Source organism: Myxine glutinosa, chromosome 3 (genome assembly GCF_964187855.1).
Source record: "Myxine glutinosa chromosome 3, kmMyxGlut1.1, whole genome shotgun sequence".
In the NCBI taxonomy this organism is placed as follows: Eukaryota; Metazoa; Chordata; class Myxini; order Myxiniformes; family Myxinidae; genus Myxine; species Myxine glutinosa.
Window position 1 is genome coordinate 133,444,988 of NC_136263.1, and position 22,500 is coordinate 133,467,487.

A 22,500-nucleotide genomic window follows, 5' to 3' on the forward strand; every position below is an offset into this window, starting at 1 on the left:
GAAGGATGTCGATGGATCGAGGAGATTGCAAAATAAAGTAAGAAATGTCATGTTTTTCATGTTAAAATGATTAGAAATCGGTCTGAAGAGTGGAGAAGAGTTTGTGACAAACCCACATATCCATTTTATTTGTGATCGACCCACTGCAAGAGGTTCAGTCTCTTTAACTAATAGCCTCACCATCAACCACGACCTTTGCTGGGCTGACCACATAGTAAGGTTGGCCTCCAAAGCCAGCAGCAAGCAGCATCATCCGTTGATCCAAGACTTTCCTTGGAAATTGAGAACTACTCAGTCAACAAGGCCTTCGTCCACAGCTGGAAAATGGAGAACTGTTCTCTGTTACGGGCTGGCACCCGAACATCACATCACATCACCTCTCTCTGTCTCTATGTCTCTCTCTGTGTCGCTGTCTCTCTCTGTGTCTCTCTCTGTTTCTCTGTCTCTCTCTGTGTCTCTGTCTCTCTCTGTGTCTCTGTCTCTCTCTGTGTCTCTGCCTCTCTCTGTGTCTCTGTCTCTGTCTCTCTCTGTGTCTCTGCCTCTCTCTGTGTCTCTGTCTCTCTCTGTGTCTCTGTCTCTCTCTGTGTCTTTGTCTCTCTCTCTGTCTCTCGCTGTGTCTCTGTCTCTCTCTGTGTCTCTGTCTCTCTCTGTGTTTCTGTCTCTCTCTGTGTCTCTGTCTCTCTCTGTGTCTCTGTCTCTCTCTGTGTCTCTGTCTCTCTCTGTGTCTCTGTCTCTCTCTGTGTCTCTGTCTGTCTCGCTCTCTCTCTCTTGCTCTCTCTCTGTCCCTCACTCTCTCTGTCTGTCCCTCACTCTCTCTGTCTGTCCCTCACTCTCTCTGTCTGTCCCTTGCTCTCTTTCCTGGATTCTGTAGAATGTGAAACTCTCAAAAATATTTGAATCTTTCATGATGCTAAAACACCGGACCTGTTGCTCTCGCATCACAGGCAGGTCGATGGTCTCTCTGTTTTCTTCTGACTATTTTCCAATATTGCTCTCCTTGCTTTCTCAATACTTGACAATCCCTATTTGGATTAGACCATGATGTTGGCGATAACTAACTTGCCTACTTTTCGCAGAAACACCATGGATATTTTATGGCCTCCAACTAACACTAACAGATTGGACCTCCAGCAAACATCCCTCCAAGAGATGGTGTATACTTTCTGATGCTTGTGATGCAATTATCACACTTGTTCATTGAAAAATAAGCAAAAGCCTCGGTGTGCCTTTGACTATTGTGACTATATTAATCATATAACCTTTGGAACAACCCTCAAAACCTCTTGCATTTGTATATATTTTTAATTAATCTTGAATATCATTTAACGCATATACTTCTGCTGCATATTTGTAACATGAATGTTGCAATTCAGGTTTCCACGAAGGTTGTTAAAAGAGATGCGCAACCCGAGTTCAACCAAGTCATCAAAATTCCTGCTACCGTAAGTAAAGATACATTACTTGGTGTTGTCAGAATTATAAATGGACACTTTATTAATATGGAATAGTGAAAGGGGAAAGTATGACATAATGGAAGTACAGTACACTTTTTTTTCATTCCAGGTATATATCAACATCTTTACAGAAATATAATGTGTGGTGCTGGCACGTTAACTCAGAGGTAGCATACTAATTATTGAGTTGTATAGTCTGGGTTCAATATCCAACCTGACTATAAACCATTGCCCAGGTGCTTTGCAGACAGTGCACCTGTATCGATGAGTATGGTGTCTTCTGGAGAGACATTGATCTGGAGGTGTTTTCTGCTAGCATTGGATGCATGCTAAAGATCCCACAGCATCTTTTAGAAAATGTTATTCTTTTCAGAAGAATAACATTGGAAAAAGAGGGGTTGGGCGGGAATAGATGTTGCAATGTTTGAGTAAATATCAAACGAGTAGTAAGTACAGTACAACCCCGAGCGGTTTGTAATAATCAGTGGCCGCTGTTGTCAAAATGAGTAAAACGTCCCACACATGCAATGTAATCCACGGGCATAGTCAGGATGTAGCACTGCCTTATTTAACACATTACATGTGTTATTTGTGTCTGTTGTTTGTGTCCATTATGACATCCTTAAAAACAGTAAGTTTCATGTTTGAATGATTTTCAATTTTGTTTGACCACCAGACCAGCAGAGAAACTAAAAAAAATTACCTTAATCCTCTTTGCGCATGCGCGTTCGGGACAATTCAGACCCAAAGTATTTCTAAACTGCAGGTTTGTGGTTCCAATTTATGTTCTGATTTGCTCCACTTTCCTAGATATGTATTTATATTTTTAAATGTACAGGTAGAAAAATCCATCAAAATATATGTCAAAAGAATGAGAGCACAGTACCGACCAATGTAATGGATGCTCATTGAGAGATGAAGAAGAGTGCAAGATCTTTCCTCGGGAGATGGGAACTCAAGCCACACAAGCACCTGCACATTCTGGAATGGGAACTTGCATGGCCTCATCTTCATCGCCAAAGTATAGCTTCTTCTTCATCACTAGCATAAAGTCTTTTCTTCATTGCTAAATTACAGCATAAAATATTGCAAGAAAAACAATGGAACACTACCTCACTTGAAGGTTATCTTTGTTTGGTGATCTTTCATGTTTGGTGAAAACATGTTTTCAACTGATTTGTCTAATTGCAAGAACGATCATTGTCGTTCAAATTCACTGAGACCAGGTATATTTAATATTAACGGGAATACAAGAAAGAAGCAATAACAATAAATGATGCGACCAACAAAACTCCTTACCCACTACCGAACATATGTGCCAAACAAAACAATAAACATATGTCACCCACAGGGTGAACCGTATCTTGCCATTTGACCTTGACCTTAATAATTTCGTATGGTGAATAGTATGTCTTCATGACCAACGCACATGAAATATTGAAAGATTTTGATGAGAACTGAGGAAATAATTTTTTCATGAAAATTCCGTTTTTTCGTCATGACGTCATCAAATGACGTCATAGCATCAAACTGTTTACAGATCTGGGAAGCACTCATCAAGGGCATTCATATGAGGTATTACTCGATATGGTACCTACGATTTCAAAATTTGACCTTGGGGTCAATAATTTTCGACCTCCAGCGCTAACCATGAAGGTCAAGGCCGATCGCCACCAAAAACTAATCAGCTGAGCGCCGGACCATATACTAGATTCCCATGAAGTTTGGAGACGATCCGATCAAAGTTACTCAAAAAATTAGTGTTTCGTCGACCTCCATGATTGGCCGCAAAGTGACCTTGACCTTTGACCTTGACCTTCATAATTTTGTGTGCTAAAGGGTATCTCTAAAAGACTCTGATATGCGAACTTACAAGAGTTTCCAAAGGGAACTGTGCTCTACAGAGTGACCTAAACAATGCGAACTAAAGCAATACAATATACATGAAAAGTGCAGTTTTTTCGTCATAACGCCGTCAAATGACGTCACATTGTCAAACTAGTTATATGTTTGGAAAGCACTCAACAAGGGCTTCAATTTGAGGTTCTACTCGATATGGTAACTGAAACTTGAAAATTTAACTTTTGGTCAAAATTGAATGACCTTCAAAATGACCTTGAAGGTCAAGGCCGATCGACACCAAAAACTAATCAACTGAGCGCCATACCACACCCTATATACCCACCAAGTTTGGAGATCATAAGATCAAAGTTACTCAAAAAATAAGGGTTTCGTAATTTGACCTTGGGGTCAATAATTTTCGACCTCCAGCGCTAACCATGAAGGTCAAGGCCGATCGCCACCAAAAACTAATCAGCTGAGCGCCGGACCATATACTAGATTCCCATGAAGTTTGGAGACGATCCGATCAAAGTTACTCAAAAAATAAGGGTTTCGTTGACCTCCATGATTGACCGCAAAGTGACCTTGACCTTTGACCTTGACCTTCAAAATTTTGTGTGCTGAAGGGTATCTCTATAGGACTCTGATATGCGAAGTTACAGGAGTTTCCAATAATAACTGTGGTCTACAGAGTGATCTAAACGTGAAAAAAAAATGATTAACCACAAACAAAAAAACAAAAAAACAAACAAATAAACATATGTCACCCACAGGGTGAACCGTATCTTGCCAAGTGACCTTGACCTTTGACCTTGACCTTCATAATTTTGTGTGCTAAAGGGTATCTCTAAAAGACTCTGATATGCGAACTTACAAGAGTTTCCAAAGGGAACTGTGCTCTACAGAGTGACCTAAACAATGCGAACTAAAGCAATACAATATACATGAAAAGTGCAGTTTTTTCGTCATAACGCCGTCAAATGACGTCACATTGTCAAACTAGTTATATGTTTGGAAAGCACTCAACAAGGGCTTCAATTTGAGGTACTACTCGATATGGTAACTGAAACTTGAAAATTTTACCTTTTGGTCAAAATTGAATGACCTTCAAAATGACCTTGAAGGTCAAGGCCGATCGACACCAAAAACTAATCAACTGAGCGCCATACCACACCCTATATACCCACCAAGTTTGGAGATCATAAGATCAAAGTTACTCAAAAAATAAGGGTTTCGTTGACCTCCATGATTGACCGCAAAGTGACCTTGACCTTTGACCTTGACCTTAATAATTTCGTATGGTGAATAGTATGTCTTCATGACCAACGCACATGAAATATTGAAAGATTTTGATGAGAACTGAGGAAATAATTTTTTCATGAAAATTCCGTTTTTTCGTCATGACGTCATCAAATGACGTCATAGCGTCAAACTGTTTACAGATCTGGGAAGCACTCATCAAGGGCATTCATATGAGGTATTACTCGATATGGTACCTACGATTTCAAAATTTGACCTTGGGGTCAATAATTTTCGACCTCCAGCGCTAACCATGAAGGTCAAGGCCGATCGCCACCAAAAACTAATCAGCTGAGCGCCGGACCATATACTAGATTTCCATGAAGTTTGGAGACGATCCGATCAAAGTTACTCAAAAAATAAGGATTTCAACATTTGACCTTGGGGTCAATAATTTTCGACCTCCAGCGCTAACCATGAAGGTCAAGGCCGATCGCCACCAAAAACTAATCAGCTGAGCGCCGGACCATATACTAGATTCCCATGAAGTTTGGAGACGATCCGATCAAAGTTACTCAAAAAATAAGGGTTTTGTCGACCTCCATGATTGACCACAAAGTGACCTTGACCTTTGACCTTGACCTTCAAAATTTTGTGTGCTGAAGGGTATCTCTATAGGACTCTGATATGCGAAGTTACATGCGAAGATATGCGAAGATATGGTACCTACGATTTCAACATTTGACCTTGGGGTCAATAATTTTCGACCTCCAGCGCTAACCATGAAGGTCAAGGCCGATCGCCACCAAAAACTAATCAGCTGAGCGCCGGACCATATACTAGATTCCCATGAAGTTTGGAGACGATCCGATCAAAGTTACTCAAAAAATAAGGGTTTCAACATTTGACCTTGGGGTCAATAATTTTCGACCTCCAGCGCTAACCATGAAGGTCAAGGCCGATCGCCACCAAAAACGAATCAGCTGAGCGCCGGACCATATACTAGATTCCCATGAAGTTTGGAGACGATCCGATCAAAGTTACTCAAAAAATAAGGGTTTCGTCGACCTCCATGATTGACCACAAAGTGACCTTGACCTTTGACCTTGACCTTCAAACTTTTGTGTGCTGAAGGGTATCTCTATAGGACTCTGATATGCGAAGTTACAGGAGTTTCCAATAATAACTGTGGTCTACAGAGTGATCTAAACGTGAAAAAAAATGATTAACCACAAACAAAAAAACAAAAAAAAAACAAAAAAAAAAACAAAATAAACATATGTCACCCACAGGGTGAACCGTATCTTGCCAAGTGACCTTGACCTTTGACCTTGACCTTCATAATTTTGTGTGCTAAAGGGTATCTCTAAAAGACTCTGATATGCGAACTTACAAGAGTTTCCAAAGGGAACTGTGCTCTACAGAGTGACCTAAACAATGCGAACTAAAGCAATACAATATACATGAAAAGTGCAGTTTTTTCGTCATAACGCCGTCAAATGACGTCACATTGTCAAACTAGTTATATGTTTGGAAAGCACTCAACAAGGGCTTCAATTTGAGGTACTACTCGATATGGTAACTGAAACTTGAAAATTTTACCTTTTGGTCAAAATTGAATGACCTTCAAAATGACCTTGAAGGTCAAGGCCGATCGACACCAAAAACTAATCAACTGAGCGCCATACCACACCCTATATACCCACCAAGTTTGGAGATCATAAGATCAAAGTTACTCAAAAAATAAGGGTTTCGTTGACCTCCATGATTGACCGCAAAGTGACCTTGACCTTTGACCTTGACCTTAATAATTTCGTATGGTGAATAGTATGTCTTCATGACCAACGCACATGAAATATTGAAAGATTTTGATGAGAACTGAGGAAATAATTTTTTCATGAAAATTCCGTTTTTTCGTCATGACGTCATCAAATGACGTCATAGCGTCAAACTGTTTACAGATCTGGGAAGCACTCATCAAGGGCATTCATATGAGGTATTACTCGATATGGTACCTACGATTTCAAAATTTGACCTTGGGGTCAATAATTTTCGACCTCCAGCGCTAACCATGAAGGTCAAGGCCGATCGCCACCAAAAACTAATCAGCTGAGCGCCGGACCATATACTAGATTCCCATGAAGTTTGGAGACGATCCGATCAAAGTTACTCAAAAAATAAGGGTTTCAACATTTGACCTTGGGGTCAATAATTTTCGACCTCCAGCGCTAACCATGAAGGTCAAGGCCGATCGCCACCAAAAACTAATCAGCTGAGCGCCGGACCATATACTAGATTCCCATGAAGTTTGGAGACGATCCGATCAAAGTTACTCAAAAAATAAGGGTTTCGTCGACCTCCATGATTGACCACAAAGTGACCTTGACCTTTGACCTTGACCTTCAAAATTTTGTGTGCTGAAGGGTATCTCTATAGGACTCTGATATGCGAAGTTACAGGAGTTTCCAATAATAACTGTGGTCTACAGAGTGATCTAAACGTGAAAAAAAATGATTAACCACAAACAAAAAAACAAAAAAAAAACAAAAAAACAAACAAAATAAACATATGTCACCCACAGGGTGAACCGTATCTTGCCAAGTGACCTTGACCTTTGACCTTGACCTTCATAATTTTGTGTGCTAAAGGGTATCTCTAAAAGACTCAGATATGCGAACTTACAAGAGTTTCCAAAGGGAACTGTGCTCTACAGAGTGACCTAAACAATGCGAACTAAAGCAATACAATATACATGAAAAGTGCAGTTTTTTCGTCATAACGCCGTCAAATGACGTCACATTGTCAAACTAGTTATATGTTTGGAAAGCACTCAACAAGGGCTTCAATTTGAGGTACTACTCGATATGGTAACTGAAACTTGAAAATTTTACCTTTTGGTCAAAATTGAATGACCTTCAAAATGACCTTGAAGGTCAAGGCCGATCGACACCAAAAACTAATCAACTGAGCGCCATACCACACCCTATATACCCACCAAGTTTGGAGATCATAAGATCAAAGTTACTCAAAAAATAAGGGTTTCGTTGACCTCCATGATTGACCGCAAAGTGACCTTGACCTTTGACCTTGACCTTAATAATTTCGTATGGTGAATAGTATGTCTTCATGACCAACGCACATGAAATATTGAAAGATTTTGATGAGAACTGAGGAAATAATTTTTTCATGAAAATTCCGTTTTTTCGTCATGACGTCATCAAATGACGTCATAGCGTCAAACTGTTTACAGATCTGGGAAGCACTCATCAAGGGCATTCATATGAGGTATTACTCGATATGGTACCTACGATTTCAAAATTTGACCTTGGGGTCAATAATTTTCGACCTCCAGCGCTAACCATGAAGGTCAAGGCCGATCGCCACCAAAAACTAATCAGCTGAGCGCCGGACCATATACTAGATTCCCATGAAGTTTGGAGACGATCCGATCAAAGTTACTCAAAAAATAAGGGTTTCGTCGACCTCCATGATTGACCACAAAGTGACCTTGACCTTTGACCTTGACCTTCAAAATTTTGTGTGCTGAAGGGTATCTCTATAGGACTCTGATATGCGAAGTTACAGGAGTTTCCAATAATAACTGTGGTCTACAGAGTGATCTAAACGTGAAAAAAAATGATTAACCACAAACAAAAAAACAAAAAAACAAACAAAAAAACAAACATACAAGCTGACTAATACATCTTGCAAAAACTTCGTTTTGGCAAGATAAAAACAAACATACAAGCTGACTAATACATCTTGCAAAAACTTCGTTTTGGCAAGATAATAAACATATGTCACCCACAGGGTGAACCGTATCTTGCCAAGTGACCTTGACCTTTGACCTTGACCTTCATAATTTTGTGTGCTAAAGGGTATCTCTAAAAGACTCTGATATGCGAACTTACAAGAGTTTCCAAAGGGAACTGTGCTCTACAGAGTGACCTAAACAATGCGAACTAAAGCAATACAATATACATGAAAAGTGCAGTTTTTTCGTCATAACGCCGTCAAATGACGTCACATTGTCAAACTAGTTATATGTTTGGAAAGCACTCAACAAGGGCTTCAATTTGAGGTACTACTCGATATGGTAACTGAAACTTGAAAATTTTACCTTTTGGTCAAAATTGAATGACCTTCAAAATGACCTTGAAGGTCAAGGCCGATCGACACCAAAAACTAATCAACTGAGCGCCATACCACACCCTATATACCCACCAAGTTTGGAGATCATAAGATCAAAGTTACTCAAAAAATAAGGGTTTCGTTGACCTCCATGATTGACCGCAAAGTGACCTTGACCTTTGACCTTGACCTTAATAATTTCGTATGGTGAATAGTATGTCTTCATGACCAACGCACATGAAATATTGAAAGATTTTGATGAGAACTGAGGAAATAATTTTTTCATGAAAATTCCGTTTTTTCGTCATGTCATCAAATGACGTCATAGCGTCAAACTGTTTACAGATCTGGGAAGCACTCATCAAGGGCATTCATATGAGGTATTACTCGATATGGTACCTACGATTTCAAAATTTGACCTTGGGGTCAATAATTTTCGACCTCCAGCGCTAACCATGAAGGTCAAGGCCGATCGCCACCAAAAACTAATCAGCTGAGCGCCGGACCATATACTAGATTCCCATGAAGTTTGGAGACGATCCGATCAAAGTTACTCAAAAAATAAGGATTTCAACATTTGACCTTGGGGTCAATAATTTTCGACCTCCAGCGCTAACCATGAAGGTCAAGGCCAATCGCCACCAAAAACTAATCAGCTGAGCGCCGGACCATATACTAGATTCCCATGAAGTTTGGAGACGATCCGATCAAAGTTACTCAAAAAATAAGGGTTTTGTCGACCTCCATGATTGACCACAAAGTGACCTTGACCTTTGACCTTGACCTTCAAAATTTTGTGTGCTGAAGGGTATCTCTATAGGACTCTGATATGCGAAGTTACATGCGAAGATATGCGAAGATATGGTACCTACGATTTCAACATTTGACCTTGGGGTCAATAATTTTCGACCTCCAGCGCTAACCATGAAGGTCAAGGCCGATCGCCACCAAAAACTAATCAGCTGAGCGCCGGACCATATACTAGATTCCCATGAAGTTTGGAGACGATCCGATCAAAGTTACTCAAAAAATAAGGGTTTCAACATTTGACCTTGGGGTCAATAATTTTCGACCTCCAGCGCTAACCATGAAGGTCAAGGCCGATCGCCACCAAAAACTAATCAGCTGAGCGCCGGACCATATACTAGATTCCCATGAAGTTTGGAGACGATCCGATCAAGTTACTCAAAAAATAAGGGTTTCGTCGACCTCCATGATTGACCACAAAGTGACCTTGACCTTTGACCTTGACCTTCAAAATTTTGTGTGCTGAAGGGTATCTCTATAGGACTCTGATATGCGAAGTTACAGGAGTTTCCAATAATAACTGTGGTCTACAGAGTGATCTAAACGTGAAAAAAAATGATTAACCACAAACAAAAAAACAAAAAAACAAACAAAAAAACAAACAAAAAAACAAACATACAAGCTGACTAATACATCTTGCAAAAACTTCGTTTTGGCAAGATAAAAACAAACAAAAAAACAAACATACAAGCTGACTAATACATCTTGCAAAAACTTCGTTTTGGCAAGATAACAAACAAACATACAAACTGACTAATACATCTTGCAAAAACTTCGTTTTGGCAAGATAATGAACAATCGGAATAGCTTTAATTTTTCTATGCCTTATTAGGCCCAATCATTCCCCTGGAGATAGACAACAGATAGAGGGATGAGACAGGAAATAACCGAGTTGTGCCATGAGATACAGCGTGAAACCGAATCAAGTGGTAGCCTCGACACGTCCTTGCAGCAGCTGCGGTCTGCATGTGAGGAGGAGGAGGAGGAGAGGCGTGGCTGGCAGGGTGGAGGTGTGGCTCTCATTGGTCAACCCTGTAGAGTGATGCAGCTTGGCAGAGGCATCCGGGTATCTCCTCGCTTATGCCTGGCGTACTTGCCTTCATAATATCCGGCCCCCACCTTATGCTATGATGCCAACTCCCCTCCACGCTCACTCACCATTGAGTCAAAGACCAGACTGGGGGTTGTCAACCATTCCCCGGCCTTTCACCACAATGGTCCAGTTGTTTTTTGCAGCGGCTATGGATCTGGAACTGTTTCTCCCACTTAAACTGCTGCTTCATCACTTACGCAAATGCCAAAAAGGACATTAAAAAAACAGATTATGGAGGGTAGAACATGAAATAAATCTCAAAGGGATGGCACTTTTTGTAGACATGTATTGGGGAAGGTGCACATCATCTGTCTAGAAATAAAGTTTAGTAAATCTTATGTCATGATTAATTACGTAATGCTTTATCTATTACATTTACAATGGGAATAACTAAACTGGGCTATGCATAGTTAACCACTAAAAATCATTTCCACAATACTACCCCCACCGTCCTTCTTCATTCTCTCATTCTCTCTCGAGTCTGCACCCAGAAGTGGGGGCGGGGGGGGGGGAGGGGGGGTGGAGCAAGGTGGAACCTAAATCAACTTACCGAATCGTTTAAAACTGAACTCAACCCTAGTCTACAATCCTGCATGCAAAACTTTAGAAACGGTGTTCATCCCTAACGCTGTTCACCCCTAACGCTGTCTATCAGGGCCCAGAGTCCCGGCACTACAAGTGTCCTCAGTGACCAAATATCCTCTCCACAACTGGAGTTTGTGAGGCCTTCAAGGCTCAACAACAAAATTGCTCTAAAGGTCCCATGTGGCCTTTAAATGGGCATTAGGCCTTCATGGCCCACAGAAACACAAATAAATGACCCTTGTGGCCCACCAAGAAAGGAAAGAAACTTGGCCTATTTTGCCTTGACACAGTGTGGGTCTCCGGGCCTTCATGGTTTACAAACAATGGCACAGCAGATGGCATGGCAAGTCTACACTCTCATGTCAAGTCTCAAGTCTTTAAGGGCAAGTCTCAAGTCAATTCGCGAGTCATAAAATTTGCGACTCGAGTTGCCATCTGAGCCTTGGAGCCCCACATAGACTTGCATCCATCCACCAACTGGACTGTGTACTCCCAATTCTGCACTTACAAATCAGATGGCCAGAATTGAACGGTGGCGTGCCATCACCATTTGGGTTAAGCAAGCTCGGAGAACCCAGATGTGCCTCCTCGTTTTCATGTGAAAACTCTGTTGAAAGGCTTTGCTCTAATCCACTAGTTCTCCATTATTAATTCGGTCTCCCTGCCTTTTTAAGTACTAGTACACCTGCTCTCTACGGGAGCGGCAGGAAGGGTCATTCCACTTTGGGGTATATAGATTACAGTCGATCTATGGTGGAGTCTCAACAACATTGAGTGTGTGTTCATTTACCAAGTTTCTTGTGAAGAGATCGTCAAGTGGTTTAAGCATTCGAGCAAGCACTACAGTCAGAATAGTTAAGGAACGGCTGGCTTGGCAAGCGCTACCTAGCTGCTTGGTAAATGAGCACAACCCGGGCTTCCTCCCTTTCAGTTTCGTGTTAAACAGCAGGAGCGAGTTTCAAAAGTTCGCTACGAAAAACGCCACGGTAGCAGCAGGAAGGGACATGTTATTAACCCAACCCTTGTGTGGTATATAGAGTACAGCAGATCTTCGCTCAGTTCTGTAAGTAAAATTTACCTCACGGATGTCCGGATTCCTCCAAATTTCTTCATTTAGTGTTATAAATAGCATTAGCGACTGTTTAAAAAGCTAATTATACGTGTTTGTGGTTTATAATATTTTTTACTTCGGTAGAGGCCGTTTGCACCCACGAAAACGCCATGATAAGCTATTTATAAACGTTGACTCGATGTTTGTTCAAGGAGGAAAAACCCCTTGGGGAGGTGGGACCTTATTGGTGTTAATATTGTTTTTTAAGAACATTATTATCATAATATTAATATAATCATTCATTAATATTATCAATAATAATCGATAATCGAAATTATCAATAATGATAATAATAATATTATCATTTGTTCTGTTTCTCTGGTCCAGAGTTCTCTAGAAAAGATTCAGTTTAGCACACAGTAGTGGTAATGAAGGAAAGTTTCTAATTATTAATGAAATAATGGGTTTCATGGAATCCAATAACCCAGTGATTCCCTGTGATTCCCAGTTTAGTGATTCCCTGTGATTCCCAGTTTAGTGATTTCCTGTGATTCCCAGTTTAGTGATTCCCTGTGATTCCCAGTTTAGTGGTTCCCTGTGATTCCCAGTTTAGTGGTTCCCTGTGAAATGGTCAATGTAAAATCATATCCCGCATTTTGTGACGTAACACTCAATTTGAGGTAGGAATTATGAGACACTTAATTGATATTTTCTCCTTTTTATAATTAATTGATGTAAAATAAATGGGTCCCCCACCACACCCACCTACTTACTGACATTCGTGTATGTTAAAGAGGATTCCTAAAACTACTGTGACTTTTCACCAGGTGAATGAAACTCGTTTTTATCTCACCTGGACTTTAGTCAGTCCGGTGAGCTTATGTGGTCGAACAGTGTCCGTAGGTAAGTCAGTCAGTGAGTGAGTGGGTGAATGAATAAACACTTCAATCATTATCGCTTGAACCAAGCGCACGATTTTGATGAAACTTAATCACAACCTTCATCGGCCATGCTGTACCAAAGTTTGTTCAGGGCATAAAAATCTGGGTCTGAGGGGATCTGCGGGGCTTAGAGTGAGTGACTGTTGCTCCTGATCCAGGTGAGCTTCAGGACCTGCGGCCCTATTTTTATTTCTCCGATTATTCACTTTAATGTTGAACTGATGCATGATTTAACCAACTCGTCGATTGTTTGGCTTAAAGTTAAACAATGTTGATGTTAGTCAGTTTACGACTACGGTTAATTTTAACATATGGTCATGGCCTAGTAGTAAAGTACGACTAACTCCTCGTTATCGTTTGATATTATAGGTACTCTATGGCGTTATGTACTCTATTACACTACTCACTTATGAAAGGAAATTCCACTGTTTCTCTTCAGTTGGTACAACCAAGTACAAGTTGGCAGCTTTACAGCATATTTCAGTTTCAAGTACCTTACATGAAATTTTGCCCGGAACGATGATGGCGGCCAAGCTTTCTAATCTGGCCGTGATTTAATATAACTCCGCCCTCTATTGGTTGAAATGTAACTCTGGGTCCCCCATGCCTCCTCTCTGTAACGGTCCCTGTTCTCCCACCCTTTCGTCAATACAGGTGTGTGGGGCGAGGGGGGGGGGGGAGGTGCAAATTTACCTTGCGTATTTTCCCTCCCTTTCTGTAGGGCTCACAGGAGATTCGTCTTGCTCCCCAATTTACCTCTCGGTCCTATCCTTCTCTCCAATGCTTTCTGGGACCAGGAAACACATTCAAATGGCATTGTTTCCCTGCAAAACTAGCTTTGAGGGAAGGAAGCTGAAAATTCCAGTTTATTTGTTCTTGTTTGGTTGTTTTACAGCCCCATCCTGATCATGAACAGCCACCCCTGCAGAGATTTCAATAGGTTAATATAGTATGTCTATTTTAAGATCACGTGACGAATCCACTGCTGTAGACTGTTAGATTTCTAATTTTTTAAATTATATTGGTCCAGTTAAACATATTAGTTTTCAATAAAAACTGTCATAACTCTTGATGTGTTCATTGTGTTTCAGTTCCCATCAATGTGTGAAAAAATGAAGATTACAGTGCTCGACAGGTAGGTTGGTTCTGCATTTTGTTTCTGTGAATATCTCAACAAGTTATTATTATATTCATCATAATCATGTGTTACGTGCTCCTCCCCGACCCCCTGGTCACGGTGTACCTCCGAGCCCCGAGAGGAGTCACGGCAGAAAAATGTGTTATTCTGTATGTCAAAGATCAATGGAGAAGCCACCCCAATTGTTACTCACAAACAAATATTGTATTAAGATCACACAAGAATAACAGTACAACAATAATAGTATTCAAAAGTACAATCAATATGTCCTATGATGGTACCATCAGTTTTGTAATATAGAACTCACTGTGCTCCAAATGAGTGAAACAAGAACATTCCCCAATGTCTCTTATTCCCGGCTTCAAGCCAACATTGCTTCGCTCCAGCGATCGCCAGAACGATGTCCAATCGAGACCAGAATCCCATGCGGATGGCAAGAACAGTCACACAGCCGAAGCTGCACAAAGGCGCCCTCAAGGCGACTGAGAGATCACACCCTCGGGTATGGACGAATTAACCTTCAAAAAGCCACGTCACACACACGCCCCAGATCGACGTCTGAATGCGGTGGAGATGGTCGAAAAGAGACAAAACCGCGAGCGAAGCACAAGTCCTGCGCGAGTCAAAGTCCGCCCTTTTTCTCCCTTCTTCCTCTTTGTCGTCCGGTTCCCGATCCGGTTTCCTGTTTCTTTTAACATTAATTTTTTTACCTTTTGAAAACAGTTCATGGACAACAAACCTTTTGAAAACAATAATAGTACATGAAATCAGAAATATTTACAGTGGATGCAAACCACCACAACGGAAGTGACGAATCCATAACACATGGGATAAGGAAGTGGAAATAATATATCGATTTCACAATTGTGCTTAAGTTAGTCTCAGGCAAGAAAACTCTTTATTACTTCCACCACCAAAGGTGGAAGGAGGTTATGTTTTCACCCCTAGCTGTCTGTCTGTTTGTTTGTGAACAAGATATCTCAAAGAGTTGTGGACGGATTCAGACAAAATTTGGTGGAGAGGTTGGGTATGTGAAAAGGATGAAAGATTAGATTTTGGTGAAGATCCGGATCCGGATTTGGATACTAGAATTGTAAGTGCTTCTTCGCCATTAAGTGATCGGGCTAAAACCGATTATATAGCACGGTTTCAAAAAGTTATGGACGGATTTGACTGAAACTTGGTGGACATGTTGGGTGTGTGACAAGGAAGAATTGATTTGATTTTGGTGAAGATCCGAATCCGGATACGAGAATTATTTAACTTTTTAAATGATTCCTCGGCAATTGAGAGATGGGAATAAAAACGATATAAATTCTGGATGATAGTTCAAAAAGTTGTGGACGGGTTCGGACAAAACTTGATGGACTGGATGGGTATTTAACAAGAAGGAATCAATTCAATTTTGGCGAATATCCAAATACGGGCATATTTACGGCCTCTAACTCACCCGCACAGCGGACACGTGTCAGTCCTGGACATGCACAGTCAGCGGGCACACATAGCAGAACCTTTCCTTCTTCCCCACCCATTTCTCACATCATTTCCTTAATCTCCTTTAAACTCAATCTCTCTCTATTTTCATTCCAAACAGCACGTCATTCCATTCACAAATTATCACTATACCATTAATATAACAAAATACAATGTTACAAACACTCGGGAAGTAAACGAAGATAAATTCTGTTCTGATGTGATAACCAATACAGACATCTGCTGGTGAGCAAGGGCGGATAGGAAACACTGTACGTATTGAAACTCAAAATCGTAATTTTATTGCGGAATCTATGAAACGTCCCACCCAGCGGGTGTCCCACACACAGGACACCCGCTGAGACCCCAAAGGTTTCCAGAGAAGATTTGGTGTGGCCTGCCACAAAACTGAGGGAGTAGTTCGGGACGGACAGCGGACAGACACTCCTGCTTTATCTCTCTATATTATAAAAGAAAGTTTTTGTTTGCTTGTCTGCGCAAGCTAATCTCATGAATGGTGAAAGATAGGAGGAAACCTCTAATACAAAAAATGTCGGGACGGGCCCCGGGAAAGTTTCAGGCTAGGTGGCGAGACCGGTTGAGGCCCACCTCGGCTGGGCCGGGCCCATTTCGCAATTAAAAGCTGAGCTGAATTATCGTAGTCAATCTTCTATGGCAGCGAGTAAAAGCTCAATTATGGTAGTAAATTCATTCAAAAAGAACCAAAAATGTTGGGCCGGGCCCCGGGAAGGTTATAGGCTAGGTGGCGAGGCCGGTCGAGGCAGCTTCGGCTGGGCTGGGCCCATTTCGCAATTAAAAGCTGAGCTGGATTATAGTAGTCAATCTTCTACGGCTGCGAGTAAAAGCTGAATTATAGTAGTAAATTCATTCAAAAAGAATCCGGGCAACGCCGGGTGCTTTCGGCAAGTAATATATACTACTGTGTTCAAAAAGTATCCGACCTTTATTTTTCGTGCGTAAAAAAAAAGAAGCTAGGGAGGCGTTGATTGGTGCACGTATGTAGGCGATCCTAATGCGCACGCGTGAATTTTTTCCCACCTGCAGAAACTGTCATTCGACGGCAGACCGCCGATGAGTGAGGACATGTAAGTGAGCGCCGTCGGATTTTCGTTTTTGACAAAATGACGGAAAAACTTGAACAACGCTACTGCATCAAATTTTGTGTAAAGCTTGGTGATTCCCAAGTGGAAACGATCCGCAAGATTCAACACCGTTCATTCCATTATGAAGGAGGATTTGGGCTTCAGGAGAATCTCAGCGAAATTCGTACCAAAGCTGCTAACGATTGAGCAGAAGCAACTCCGTTTGGAGATCGCACAGGACATGCTGGAGACTGTGAACAGCGATCCCAGCTTCCTCAACACAGTGATCACTGGCGATGAGTCCTGGGTTTATGGGTACGACCCAGAAACCAAGTTGCAGTTTTGATGCAAGTTTGATGAAACACAAAATTTGATGCAGTAGCGTTGTTCAAGTTTTTCCGTCATTTTGTCAAAAACGAAAATCCGACGGCGCTCACTTACATGTCCTCACTCATCGGCGGTCTGCCGTCAAATGACAGCTTCTGCAGGTGGGAAAAAATTCACGCGTGCGCATTAGGATCGCCTACATACATGCACCAATCAACGCCTCCCTAGCTTCTTCTTTTTTACGCACGAAAAATAAAGGTCGGATACTTTTTGAACACACTACGTATATATATATATATATATATATATATATATATATATATATATATATATATATATATATATATATATATATATATATATATATATATTGTTACTGATCGCGGTTTAGATGTTATGATGGGCCGAGCGGATGGTCCAACCGCGACCGTTACAGGATCCCAGACTCACCCGATTCCACCCAAACGTTGGCCGGATCGCACCGCAGCTGCTCAATGAGGGAAAAGAATAAAATGACGAATGCAAAGAGGAAAACGAAGGCAAAGAAAGGTTTGGAAATACTACTGAATTTATTGACTATTTACACACATAAGCAAAAAGAAAGCAGTCACGTTTATTTACAAGCACATAAGATGCAGGTGCCACAGTGAAATCTCTAGCTTACCTACACAAGCTTAATTAACCCAGGACAGAACAAACAGAACAAACTCACGTACACAAGAAGGGTGGAAAGGCAGGAGGTGGATGGCTGGAGGGAGAGGGAGGTCCAAGGGGGTCCTGCAGCTCAACCGGCGCGTTTAGCAGCCGCCGTTCCTTTACGGTCCTGCTCCAAACCGCCGTTCAGGCCCCCAAGCTGCTGTTGTGGCTGCTGTGGACGTCGCGTGCTTTGCCAGGCCTTGTCCGACTCGTCTGGTCCAAACCCTCAACTCGTTATTGGTCCACTCACTCTTTACCACCGACTCCTCACCGCAACCAACGCAACCAACTGACCACCACCACCGACTCCTCACCGCAACCAACGCAACCAACTGACCACCGACTCCACTGACTGACTCCTCACGACTCTCTCCACGACCAACTCACGACTCACTTGCGTGCGCGCCTTTTATAGCGCCTCCGGCGATTAAGCCGCCGGCCTTTTGGACACGCCCATCGGGGTGCTCACCTCGGCCCTGGTTGGTCGCGCGACCCTCTGGCTCCGCCCTTGATGACGACGGGCGGGCATGCCTTTCTTCTCCGACGAGAGCACAGGTTCAATGGTGATTTTGGAGGGGAGGTAATATGGGCAATCGAGGCTCGGCAATGACGGAAGGGGATGTAAAAGGAAATGGAGATTTTGGGGATGGGAAGGAAAGGGGATCTATTCTCTTTCACTGGTGCAATGGAGTACTTCAATTAATGGGAGACACAGCCTTACTCTAAAACACAGAATAAGAGATAACTATCAACAGGGGTATTCTATTATTTGGCTGATGTGTATGCTTGTGGACTAATTATGGGATGCCCTTTCACCTTTACACAGCTCCGGAGGTAGGGGGGCGCAGAATAAACAATAATAATAATAGTACAGCACACAATCAAAAAATATACAGTCCTCATCTCCGCAACACTGCACCGTCCTCCTCTTAGGCACGTCCCGGGCCTACAACTTTTATTTAGTGTGACACGTAGGTGTAGTTCCCTCTACTTTTAACCTGACCCTGAGTGCGACAGTTTTAAAACATAAATAAATGTGTCCCGCTGCTCCATTGCACCCTGCCTAACAGACTTACGCCCACAGTTAACCGAATTGCGGAATGGTCTTCAAACTATACACTGACGGTGGGAAGCATTATTTACACTTGACGCTACTTTTATTTACAAGACTAACCCAGGACCTGTAATTGTTCTTTCTGGGGGGGAGACAGTCTGCTCTGCATCGACGCACCATGAAAGCACCCAAAAACGCACCAATACAAGCACCCAAGCACCAATCGGTGCAGTCACCATTGTTCAAGAGTGTTCAACAAAAAATAAATTCAACAACCCCTAACCCTGCAGGTGGTCTCTTGCTCTTCGGCTCCCTCTGCTGGTTATTATTATTTTCCTGGTGTTGTCATCTTCCCTTGCTGGCGGCCTATTTGCAATAAAAGAATGCACCTAACGTGTCCGTTTTTATTTTATTTATGGCCCACAGGGGCCGACTACGTGTGGTTCACCTGTGGGGCATCGGTGCCCTGTGGCCAAGGTCCGCCAGCAAGATTTCGGGCCCTCATGGCCGGTTCCAGCAGAGGGGCCATGCCCCAACCTATGGGGTCCATAGGTGGTGCTCGGCCACAGACATGTGGTCCATAATGTGGTGCATCGATGCAGACAGCTGGTTCTGGGAATTCCGGGCGCACAATGGAGGACTCACGCACGCTCCCCTTGGCACCCAATGGCGCACAGGTCATGTGGGAGACAAAAGGGGAAAGACAAATGAGCGAGGGGTAAGGTCACAAGGGTACACATCAATAAGGCAATGCAAGGCGAAATGCGTACGGAGGGCGAAGTGAGAAAGCTCGTCCCTACCGTACGTCACCCCCCTGTCACCTACACTACCCTTGCCCTTACCCCATATTTACAAAATCTACACATTACCAATCCGTCGCTACTGTCACGTCTTCCCCATATTTCCTCTATACCAAATTCGTCACCACAATCCCTCTACTTCAAAATTTGCCATCACCAAATTCATCATCAATCCTCATAAGGAGGCAGAGATGGAACATCAAAGCACAATGTCACACCCACGTCATGATCCGTCTCACATTCCAAACATCTGCATCAAAAATAATTAAACATGGCATGGTGTGGAGTTCCTGTCACCTCAGGTGAGTGGATGCAGATGGTGCGAGGAGTCTTCATCCTAACTACTTTCTAAATGACATTAACACACTTTACACTACCCGGGGTCTTTCCCTGCCAATCCATTGGCCAACTTACACTATGGGTTCTAAAAACCAATTCCCATTTACCAAATTGTGGTGCTCCTCAATTTGGGGTCTCACTCCCCCGATTCATCTCCCGGTGCCCTCGCACAATTTCTGGGCTGCGACGTGTAGCTCTCCCAGCAGGTCTACCCACCTGCACACCTCCACCACTGCAGTTGCCACCCGAGCTTACCTAGCTCCTCACCCTAACCTAACTAACTGGGGAAAGCCCCTCCTGGCTCTGTCACCCCACTCGGTGCCCTCTGGCACTGGGCTACCCGGGTCCGTCCTCCGGATCCTCGGGCCCCATCCACAACAACTACTACCGGCTCCCAGAGCCCACCTGCGGCCTCACCTGGCCGACATCCTCACAGTGGTGGAGCGCCCAACCAACTACACACACTAACAGGCTACACGCCCAGCCATTTCCACAACACTAATGCACCCATCCAAAGACCATTCTTTCACCCGCACCACAGATGCCAATATCCAACCACAATTTACCTGTACCCTCTACCTAACACTTACACTACCCGCCCCGGGTATCCGTGATGGGGGTCCACTCTTCCCCCATTCACACCTTCGCACCATCCACTCCACTCCACAATTTCCACCATACTCACTCCACGACCATCCATTCCAATACTCCAGATATTCCACACTACCATTTATTCCACACAGCCACATACACCTGTTGTTGCACACCTGTGCCCTCACACCTGGTGCCACCTGCACCCTCCTTTCTTCCTGGACCATTTGGTCATCACAACACGCAATCACCACTACTCCCTCATACACTGCTCCACACACCTGTTCAGTTGCACACCTGTGCAATCACACCTGTTCAATCCTCAAACACACGGCATCATCTCAGCTAACTACTCCCCTCTGAAATTTGCGCTTCCCAGTCGTCCCTTTAAACTATTGCGCTCCCACGTCATTATCATCCACACTAAACTACCTGCGTCCCCACTACAGGTATCAGTCACTAACTAATCTTAACGTTACCTACTGTCATCTTCGCTAGATCCCTACACACGATATATCCTAACCCACCCGGGCTAGTTTTCACTGCCATACACCCCATAAGCTATAGTGCATTTGCCCCACTGTTTGTGAGGGATGACAGAGTTGCCATCCCACTACATCGGGCATCTCCCACTACCAATTTTGCACATCAAATTTCAACAAATCAAAAATTTGCCAATTACTACCCATCATCTGCCAATCATTACTGCCAATCATCAAATTTTGCCTTTTTCTAATTTCGGGGCCAAAACACTATCCTCATCACCCGTCTCCTTATTAGATCCTCTCGGTGCGCCAATTCCCTTCTAAAGCCCGGCTTCGTACAGCCGAGCAATGAATACGGGTTGTTTTGTGCCAGCGGCTGGACACATCCCGCATTCGTGGCAGGGACGGGGGCTTACCCGGGCCGAGATCCCACGCACCACCTCGGCGTGGAGCCATCCAATGTCCCAATCTCGACCTGCCGGCACGTCTCAATAGAAAGTGGTCGCCATGACGACCCTTCCTATCGGGCTGCCCGCTCCGCCTAGTGGAGCCCGGACGCGGCCGTTCCAAGCGAGGCACAGCGTGGATCGCGTACGGCGGTTCTTTCGAAACCGCCGTGGTTCGGATCCCCGCTGGTCCTCGCGGCACGCGAAGCTGCCCGACGCGCACCGAGGGCCCGATTCGGCTATAAGTCGTTCTAACCTCTAACCCGGTTACCGTCGATGCCTCACCTGCATGCTTATACGCATACGCTACCCCTTTCTTGCTCATACATGCAGCCGTTTCCATGCTCCTCGTCGTACCTTTTCTTACACACCTCGGTACACTCATTCCGCTCACCGACTTGGTCACACACCTGACCACCGAACACCTTGGCACACATTCGTCGCTCGCACACCTCACCAACACACCTCTTCGCACCCCCTTCTCGGTCACCTCCTCTGTGACAACCACAGGTGTGCTCTAACCCGCACACCCAACCACGTGCCTCACGACCAACTCAAGTGTGCATTCCCACACACGCTCTACCATTACAGGTGTGCATCCTTCCATTCCAGGTGTACATCCTCGCTCACCTGTCACAACCAACTCACGCTCCGTGCCACTCTCACAACTCTCACCACCACTCTTGACAACGCACTCACCCTTACTCTCGACAGCACACTCTTTCCTCATGCACCCGTCCGTTACACACCTATCTCGCGCACACTCTTGCGCACACTCTCCCGTTACATCCTCTGTAACGCTCACCACAGGCGTGCATTCTCCCTCACTCTTGACAGCGCACTCTTTCCCCATGCACCTGTCCGTTACACACCTTTCTCGCGCATCCTCTTGCGCACACTCTTTC

General features: G+C 43.5%; 1 protein-coding gene across 1 annotated transcript in view; it reads left to right on the forward strand.

Moving 5' to 3' along the window:
* Positions 1-1,355: 1,355 nt before the first annotated feature.
* The window catches only part of LOC137424161 (myoferlin-like), a 281,368-nt gene continuing 260,223 nt past the window's right edge, over positions 1,356-22,500 (forward strand). Inside the window, exons 1-2 of the mRNA XM_078773618.1 lie at positions 1,356-1,442; positions 14,235-14,278. Of these exons, the coding sequence (XP_078629744.1) occupies positions 1,356-1,442; positions 14,235-14,278 (131 nt within the window). The remainder of the gene's footprint in view (positions 1,443-14,234; positions 14,279-22,500) is intronic.